Here is an 8526-nt window from a genome sequence, read left to right on the forward strand (position 1 = left end):
GGGGTGCAGGGTCTGACTGTGGGCGAGGGCTGAGGGAGGCAGTCCTCTCCCTGCTGTCGGGTGGTCTGGCCTGGGGCCTTGGGCCGCTCCGCACCCTCTGGTGGGTGCGTGCTCTGGGCACGGAGAGCCTCCGCGGCCTGCCTGGGAGTGGGGAGAGCCGGGGGCCCGGGCGGCCTCCAGTCCTGGTCTTCTGCAGACTCACCAGAGCCGGGTGCGGAGCGTCCTTCAGGAGGTGGCGGCCAGGGAGAGCCAGCACCAGAGGCAGCTGCTGCGGTGAGTCTCCCGGCGTCCCGGGCCCCGCCTGGGGTGGCACCAGCTCCGACCCAGGCAGGCAGGCAGGTCGGAGAGCTTTGTCCGGGGCCAGGACGGCCTGGCTGCCGCGTGCAGCTCTCAGCGTGGCTCTGGCTTCTCCACAGCCAGCCCTCCGCTCCCGGCTCAGCCCTTGTGCCCAGAGCCCTGCTACGTGCAGAGCGGGCCCCTGGGAGGCAGCTCGCCCCTGCGTGTCTGAGCCCCCGCCCCCCCCCAGGCCTGAAGGAGGCACCGGTGTGGCACCTCCTGCTCCAGGGGCTGCGATGGCTCCCGTGGCCTCTCACTTCCCAGTCGCCTCCCCACTTGGCTCTCCAGACCTTTCCCTGACACTCGAGTCCCCTCTCGCCGCCAGCACCGTCTGTGTCTGGGACACCTTTGTCACCTGCACCGCTCAGCCCCAGCTCCCAGCCCGTCCTCCAGTCCTGCTGAGCCACGCTCTGAGCTCACTCCTCCCGCAGGCCTCCCTCCGCCCTCCCTCCCTTTCCTTCCTGTGTCTGTCCACTGCACACCGTGTCAGGCCGCCTGTGCGTGAGGGGCCCGTGGACTTTAAACACCACCGTCCCTCCTTCAGAGCCCCGTATGTCCATTCAGCTCCTCAGACAGCGTGGCATGGAGAGAGGGGGCCCCTGCACTAACTCCCGGTCGCAGTGTGACTCTCCTGTCATCGCCTGTTACGGCGCTGTGTTACCCAGAGCGCGCACACACATGAGGATGTGGCCTTTGGTCTTGTCCACCGTGGGGTCCCCAGGGCTGCCCCCTCCCGGCACAGGGCAGGGCTCCGTCAACATAAACACGGCCGTCGGAGGAATGTCTGGGCAGAGGGTGTCCTTGATTCAGGGGGGCTGCGGAACAGCAGTGATTCCCAGGAACCTCATCTCGTCTCTCCACACTGGTGTCCCGTCCCCCCCACCCCCCATCCCGGCCTGTGCACCTGCAGGTGTGTGTTACGTCGCTGGAGGGAGAACGCAGCGGCCTGCGTGGAGGAAGCAAGGAAAACCTCTCGAGCGAGGGCTCACTACCGAAGGGGCCTGTGCCTCAAGGTGAGGCGGAGCCGGCCGGGCCCCCAGGAGGGCTGGGACCGGGCTCTGCAAGGCGGGGGCGTGGGAGGTGGTGCCAGGGATTCGCACTGAGCAAGGAACTGGGAAACGGGGTAACGTCCTCGCCATGTGAGCAGGCGGGCTTCATGTCCGTTGAATTACGAGCCAGTTTCATGAGAACAGAAGAGCCTAGAGAGCAAGCTGGCTCGTGTCAGGAGCAGTGCTTCCCACACGTATGGGCTTTCCCACGGGGACAGACGGTCAGTCTGCGCCATCTGAGCGAGGAGGATGCTCGCTCCTGCTCACCGGCCTCAGGTGGAGTGGCCGCGGACTCTCGGGGAAGCATGAGCACCCCAGGAGTGAGGCCTTTGGTCATCGTTGGTGGGAAGTGGCCCCCAAATGCCACTTGGTGGGGTCTGGTCTCACATGCTGGGGGGAGGGTGTGGCAGGATGTGGCTGTGGGAAGACGACGTGTTACGACAGACGGGACTCAAGTGACGGGAGGCCCTGGGCGCAGGGACGCTTTAGGAGGAAGCAGTTGTGGGCCCCGCGGGCAGGCCTGGTAGGGGCGGCTCCTGACGACTCGGATGCGTCCGCGGGTGGAGAGTGGCCCTGCGGTCCAGCCCAGGCTGTTCTCAGGAAAGCGCCGAGGCCGGCATGCGGGTCCCCTGCCCTGCAAGGAGGGTCAGGACTCTGCTGGGCTTTACGGCCTTTTGGGGGTGAATGGAGTTTGTGGTAGTTTGGGGAGCAGGCACCAGGTGTCCCCTGGATATTTGACTTCTTGTCAAAGTGTCCTATTACTGTGATTTCGTACGTCTCCTAGGAAATGTACATGGGACGTATAGTTCCCGCATCATAGAATGGAAGCCCATTCGCGTCCTCATGGCGTGGGGTGACGTTTAACTCCTGGTAGGAAAGTGCCATCCCTGAGGTCTGGGCTCCCCTGCGCCTCCTGGAACGTGAGGCAGCGCCTATGTCACCGCTTGGCCTCCTCCCTGAGGAGCTGCCAGCAGAGCAGGGCGTCCCCAGGAAGTCGGGACGCGCTGTGACCGCCTCTGCGCTTCGTCTGCCCGCAGGTCTTGGCCCGGTGGCGGGAGGCCGCGGCGGTGCAGATCTACCGGCGGCAGCAGGCGGGCTGTGCCCTCAGGGAGGCCCAGCGGGTGCTGGCGAGGGGTAAGCGGCCTGGGGCTGAGGAAAGGAGGGAGAAGGGCCCGGAACGGTTGTTGCCCTGCAGCCTTTCTCTCCTCTCGTGCGTGTGGGTTTCCTGTTGCTGAGGTAACAGCACCACCGACGCTGGCTGTGCGACCTGGGCCGTCCTCTGAGCCCCGTTCCTCCATCTGTAACGTGGGGTCAGTGCTCCCTGCGTCTCTGGGTGCCATGAGGCTCCAGTGAGACTGACACCTGCGTCGACAGCAGGGCCAGGCAGTGTCAGCGTTAGTACTAATGCTTGGCCTCCAGGCCGAGTGCAGCCTTCCCTGCCCCGCCCGTGGGTGCTGGAGGGCACCCTATCTTGGCATCAGTGCCCAGGTATCAACCCTCTTCTGTTGTCTCTGAAAGACACTGCTCTCAGGGCCCGAGAAAAGGAAAAATCCCAAGTAAGAGCATTAGCAGGAGAAAGGGAGGATGCGGTGACAGAGTGCAGGCTGCGGCCCTGCCTGGCTCGCTGCTCGCCGGTTTCCTCCCGCGGAGCAGGGCCGGCTGTCGGGCCCAGGGCCTTCGGGCCGCGAGGCGCTCCTGCAGCCCCTGTGGGCCCTGACACACCTGCGGCCTCTGGCTCGTGGGCCCGCGGGACGGTCGCACCAGCAGAGAGCAGGCCTGGTTCCGGTCCAGGGTGCTCACGGCTGTTGAAGGTGCCGGCGCTGTCCCCAGAGGCGTGTCCACCTGTGGCGATCTCACCCAGTGAGGCTGACACCCCAACACTGTCCCCCCATGGCCTTCTCCGTTCTCCACGCTCAGCTTTGCCCATGACATAGTTGTTCACATAGACCCGACAAGAGAGCGCACTGACTCGGACCTGCCCTAGGCTGTCTCAGGACCTGGTTTCGGCGCTGGCGGGCCCGGGGCCGGAGGGCAGCCCAGCAGCGAGCCCAGCTGGAGCGGGCGGCGCGGCATCACCGTCGGCAGCTCCTGCTGCAGGGCCTGACCCGCTGGAAGGCGCACCACCTGGGCTGCGTCAGGAAGAAGGTGAGGCAGCGGCAACTCCCAGCCCCGTTCCCGTGTGTGGTGAAGCCTCCCCGGCCAGGAGGGCGCTTCCGGGGGGGACAGGTCCTTCCTGCAGAACTTAAGCAGCCAGTCGGGGTGCTGGGTGGTCTCGGGTCCTCTGGGCACACGGTTAAGGAGCCTCCAGGCATGGCTGGGGGCACCAGCCTCGGATGGGGTCTCTCCAGGGGAAAGATGGTTTAGCAGAGAGACCTGGCTCTCTCGGAGTCATGGCCTGTCCGAGCTGGGCACCTGGCGATGGGAGAACCATTCACTCGGGTGGGAGCCTTGTCTGCAGCTGCCCCGGGTGGTCCGGCGAGGGCACTGGTGCACTGGAGGCAGCTCCCGTGCGTCCTCTCTCGCAGCTGCTGCAGAGGCGGGGCGCCCAGCTCCTGGCCCAGACTCTCAGCCGGTCCTGCTTCCGCCAGTGGAGACACCAGGTGGGAGCCGAGCAGCCCTCCCCCCAGAGCTCCCCCGACATTGCTGGGCATCGCCAGCTTCGTCCACCCGTGACTGTCCACGGCCACGCCACTTCAGGGCCCTGTTTCTGTGTGTCTTGTTAAAAACGTGTCAGGGTGGTATCCAGAATCAATACGAGACGCATTTTAAGTCTTAGTGAGTGAGGCCTTGGCAAAACGCCGGGTGGGCCTGCGCCCCGCTCAGCAAACTGTCACGTGCCAGTGTCCTGCTGAGCCTCAGATCGCCATGTGGAGGTGTCCCCGTGTTTCTCCTGCAGCCCAGCGTGCTGCCCCACGTCCCCCTCCCTGCCCCCCCCCCCCCCCCCCCCGGCCAGAGGGTCATCCCCTGATCCAGCCCCTCAGCCTGGCAGAGCGGGGTCTGCGAGTGACGGGGCCTGTGGTCAGGGCGACGTCCCTGTAACCTCCTCTTTCTGGCTGTAGCTGGAGAACAGGCGGCGGGAGCAGCGGGACACAGCCCGGGCCCTGTGGTTCTGGGCCTTCTCGCTTCAGGCAAAGGTACTGGGGCTCCGCATCCCACCGCCCGGCTCCTCCCGGGAGAGCGCTGTGCCTTGGTGGAGGGCAGGGTGGGCTGTGGGCACAGCCCCTGGAGGGTCCTAAAGGGAGAGCTGGGCCTCACCTCGTCTCCCTCCCGGAGGTGTGGGCTGCGTGGCTGGGCTTTGTGCTGGAGAGGAGGAGGAAGAAGGCGAGGCTGGAGCGGGCGGTGCAGGCCTACCACCAGCAGCTCCTCCAGGAGGGCGCCACCTGCCTCCTGCGGTTCGCAGCGGGCATGAAGGCCCTCCGGCAGCAGCTGCACGCCCAGCAGCAGGCGCAGGTAGGCCCAGGTTCCCCTGCCTCGGGGGGAGCGGGCAGGACATGGCACGACCTGACGGAGGCCGTTGCAGGCGGCCCACAGCCTCCACCGGGCAGTCCACCGCTGTGCCATGCTCTGGAAACAGAAGGTGCTGGGCCCCGGCCGGGCGCCTCCCCCCACCTCCACCGCGCCCAGCAGGAGAGTGACATTCACGGGTCCCCTTCCCGACCACGTCAGCGCTGCTGCTGGAGATGCCGCCCCGGAGACCAGGCGGCCACGAGCCCCTCGCGGGCCACAGAGTGCTCTGCATAGCCTGGCCCTGGATGCCGGGGACCCCCCGCTCCTGGAGCTGTGAGTAGCCACCCCTCACTTCTTCCTCTGCTCCCACCTGGGGCAGCAGCTTGGACTGTCCCGCAGGGAGGACACTGGGAGCCTTCTCTCCAGCAGGACCCGTCCCTCCGAGTTCAGGAGAGCCGTTAGCAAGAGGGCAGCCCTGCCCGTGTCCCGCCGACCCTTACAGCCAGGAAATGGGGCCCCCTCTCAGAAACCCCACTTTTTATGCTCTGGCTCCTGCCCCATAGCTGCACACTGAGCTGCTGTAGCTGTTGCTCCCAGAGTGCCCAGTGCAGCCTGAGCCTGGGGGAGGTCGCCAGCGGGGAGGGGCCCAGGCCTGGTCCTGCTCTGTTTGCCTCACCCCCGACACCCCCCACCCCCGCCCTCCAGTCCCGACCCCAACAAGGGCCGGACTCTGACAGGCCTGTTCCCCATGATGTGGGACAAGCAGCTGCATCACCAGGGTCACTGGAGGTCAGATGAGATGATGTGGGTGAGGGATCAAGCTCGCTTCATGGAGATGCCAGTTCTGTGTGGCCCGGGCCTACCCCAGCTCCCATGTTGACCTTGGGCAAGAGCCTCTCGTCTGGCCTGCAGTCTCCCCATAAGATCGGGGGGTTGGGCTGGATGACGACCCCTACCCCACAGAGTCTCAGGCCCCTGCAGCCCGAGGAACAGGCCTTGTTTCTTCCCAGCAGTGCCGTCCGCTCCGCGAGGAAGCAGCCACGACGTCCGAACTTCCTGCTGGAGGCCTTGCAGAGCCAGAGGCCCCTGGGGGGTGGCAGCCTCGGGGGGCAGGGGTAGGTCATGGGGTCTTGGGCCCCCAAGTACATAGTACCTCCATCCAGGGCATATGATTTGGGGTCTGAGGGTGAGTGGCCCCCATTCCTTCCTGCTCAGGAGGATGCTGAGGCCTGACTAGCTCCTGCCTTCCCTCTGCTCAGGCCTGAGACGTCGAGGGAGCAAGACCTAGGCCTGGCCCAGCCCGCAGACCCTTCCCTGACGAGGCCCTTCCCGGAAAAGGCCCAGACAGTCTTGGTCCCAAGCAGCGCCCTGCCCCCGCCTGGGGCCCTGCCAAGTGCCCCTGGCCTGAAGCTGGCCCCCATGGCGAGTGCAGGCCCGCAGCTGCTGCCTCCTTCCTCCTCCCTGCCCTGTGGGGTGGGCGCGCCCACCAAGGTGAGCCCTCCCTGGTCATCTGGGCTCCCATGCTTTGGTCCGGCCTTCAGGGCGCCTGCACTTGGTGCTGAAGCCACAGCTGTACTTGCTGCTTCTGGAACACCTACCTCAGCAGACACGGGGCCACCCATTCATTCACCAAGTGCAGGCGCCACCGTTGGAGGGCACAGGAGTGAACAGCCCGCCCAGGCCCCTGCTCCCGGGGTTACGTATGTCCCAGTTGAGGGGACAAGACCAGCAGACACAGACTGCAGGTCACGGAGGGCTGTGCAGGCCCTGCTGGAAGCTTGGCTTTAGGGAGAGGGAAGTCCTGGAGGCTGCAGTGATGGGCCGTCCAGCAGGTGCTGGCCGCAGCAGACGGGGGCCAGGACCCTGGTGAGAGGCAGACGAGGCAGGACTTGGTCTGATGGGTCTGAGACCAGTGAAGGAAGGAACCTGGCTTGGCTAACTCAGGGAATGAGGAGGAAAGAAGGAACACTGGGGTCCCTTTTGGGGTGAAGCATGAAGTGTTTCTCAACCTGTCAAGATTGAGATAAAGCAATAGGCTTGTGAGTCTGGCCTTCAGGAATAAGTCGGGTCTGGAGACCAAAGTTGAGAATAGAAATTGAGGGGTCGGGACAGGGAGGAGTGAGGAAGCACGAGTGCTCAGTAACGCAGGGGACAGCCTGGGGCTGGGCCACCCCAAGGAGAGCCGCGGAGTGGTGAGGGAGACAGGAGGGGACGCTGCTCTCACCAGGAGGGGAGGGTTGTAGGTGGGCGGCTGGTCACTTTCTCACTGAAAGACAAGGCCACAGCTTGGAGACAGGCAGGGGTTAGGGTCAGGAAGGCTTGAAGCAGCTGCTCGGAGCAGTGCTCAGCCAGGCATGGCGGAGGGTGGGCCAGGCTGCAAAGGTGTGGGGTGCTCCCTGGTTGCTGGGGGTTGGCCCTGAAGGAAGAAGGGCCGGGCCGCTGTGAAGCCCAGCTCCTGGGGCCTCCTTGACCCTCCCTGCAGTGGGCAGCCTTGGCTCCTGTCCCAGGCTCCCCCCAGCTTCTCTCTCAGTGTCCATCCTTCCTTTACAGGCACCAGCATGGCTGACCTCCCCTGGCCTTATGCCCCAGGCCCCGCTATCCCTGACCAGTGTCCCCGACCCCCGTCTGCTCCTTCCTGGGGACCTCACAGGTGGGCCTGGCTCCGAAATGGCAGGTGTGCACCTGAGGGCTGTCAGCGCACCGAGCACTCGGGCCACTGCCAGCGCCTGGGTCCCCTCCCTTCAGCCTGGGCCCAGCTGGGAGCGTGGTCAAGATCAAGCTCATTGTCCTGTTGCCCTGGGCCACCGCGACCTGGAGGCTGAGCTTGAGGGCATCCAGCGGCAATTGCAGGACTACCAGAGCATGAAGCAGAGCCTCCGGTAAGGCCCAGAAACACCCCTGCCCACGGAGCAGCTGGGGGTGCTGCCAGGGCCCTGGGGTGATCCACCTGCCAGCCCCTTGCACACGTGGCACCTTTACCCCTCAGTCCTGCTCAGGAAGGCTGTTGGCCTTACCTGTGGGGCGGGGGGACGGAGGGGGCAACAAAGCTGAGCATAAGTGAACACGACTGGGCCACATGAAAGCTGGGCCAGCGGTGTGTCCAGTGATTGTGACGTGGGAGAAGCTACAGAGACCGGCCTGGGCCCCCGTGGCACGCGTGCCCGTCCTGCTTGTGCCTCCAAGGCCAGGCTAGAGCCCCTCCCCGTGAGCAGCAGCCTTGGAGGAACAGGGAGGGGCCCCCCAGCCCATCCGAGCTGCATCTGCTGGACAGTGTGGAGGCGGGGGAGGAACAGGAACCCCTGCACCAGAAGCACGTGCTTCACCCCAAGCCTGAGCGCCACCGACGCAAACAGCGGGCATCTCGCCCTCAGGTCCTACCAGCGGCAAGCGAGCAGCCTGCGCCGGTGGCTGGAGCTGAGCCGGGAGGAGCCCAGGCCTGAGGACCAGGAGGCTGAGCAGCAGGTGCAGGCAGAGCTGCAGGAGGTGAGGTCCCCGGCCGCCCCGGGACGGGCTCTCGCTGAGCTTCCTCTCAGCACGCCGCCCCTCCCTGCCCGCAGGTGGAGCTGCAGGCCCAGCAGCTGGCTGCGGAGCTCCAGGCCCGGCGCCAGCCCGTCCGCGCCTGCATCGCCCGCGTCCAGGCCCTGCGGCAGGCCCTGCGCTAGAGCCCCTGCCCGCCTCCCGGAACAGAATGTAA

General features: G+C 66.0%; 1 protein-coding gene across 1 annotated transcript in view; it reads left to right on the forward strand.

Annotated features, from left to right (window-relative positions):
* SFI1 (SFI1 centrin binding protein) overlaps nucleotides 1–8525 on the forward strand; it is a gene marked incomplete at its 5' end in the record, with an annotated part of 48206 nt that extends 39681 nt beyond the window's left edge. The window contains 13 exon segments of the mRNA XM_079762485.1: nucleotides 197–273; nucleotides 1247–1349; nucleotides 2423–2519; nucleotides 3370–3530; nucleotides 3911–3985; nucleotides 4445–4519; nucleotides 4659–4835; nucleotides 4906–5165; nucleotides 5843–5947; nucleotides 6092–6323; nucleotides 7383–7711; nucleotides 8204–8315; nucleotides 8390–8525. Of these exon segments, the coding sequence (XP_079618611.1) occupies nucleotides 197–273; nucleotides 1247–1349; nucleotides 2423–2519; nucleotides 3370–3530; nucleotides 3911–3985; nucleotides 4445–4519; nucleotides 4659–4835; nucleotides 4906–5165; nucleotides 5843–5947; nucleotides 6092–6323; nucleotides 7383–7711; nucleotides 8204–8315; nucleotides 8390–8494 (1908 nt within the window). The 3' untranslated portion in view covers nucleotides 8495–8525.
* Nucleotide 8526: the final 1 nt, after the last annotated feature.

The sequence above is a fragment of the Cnephaeus nilssonii genome (assembly GCF_951640355.1).
Source record: "Cnephaeus nilssonii genome assembly, chromosome: 22".
Taxonomy (NCBI): domain Eukaryota; kingdom Metazoa; phylum Chordata; class Mammalia; order Chiroptera; family Vespertilionidae; genus Cnephaeus; species Cnephaeus nilssonii.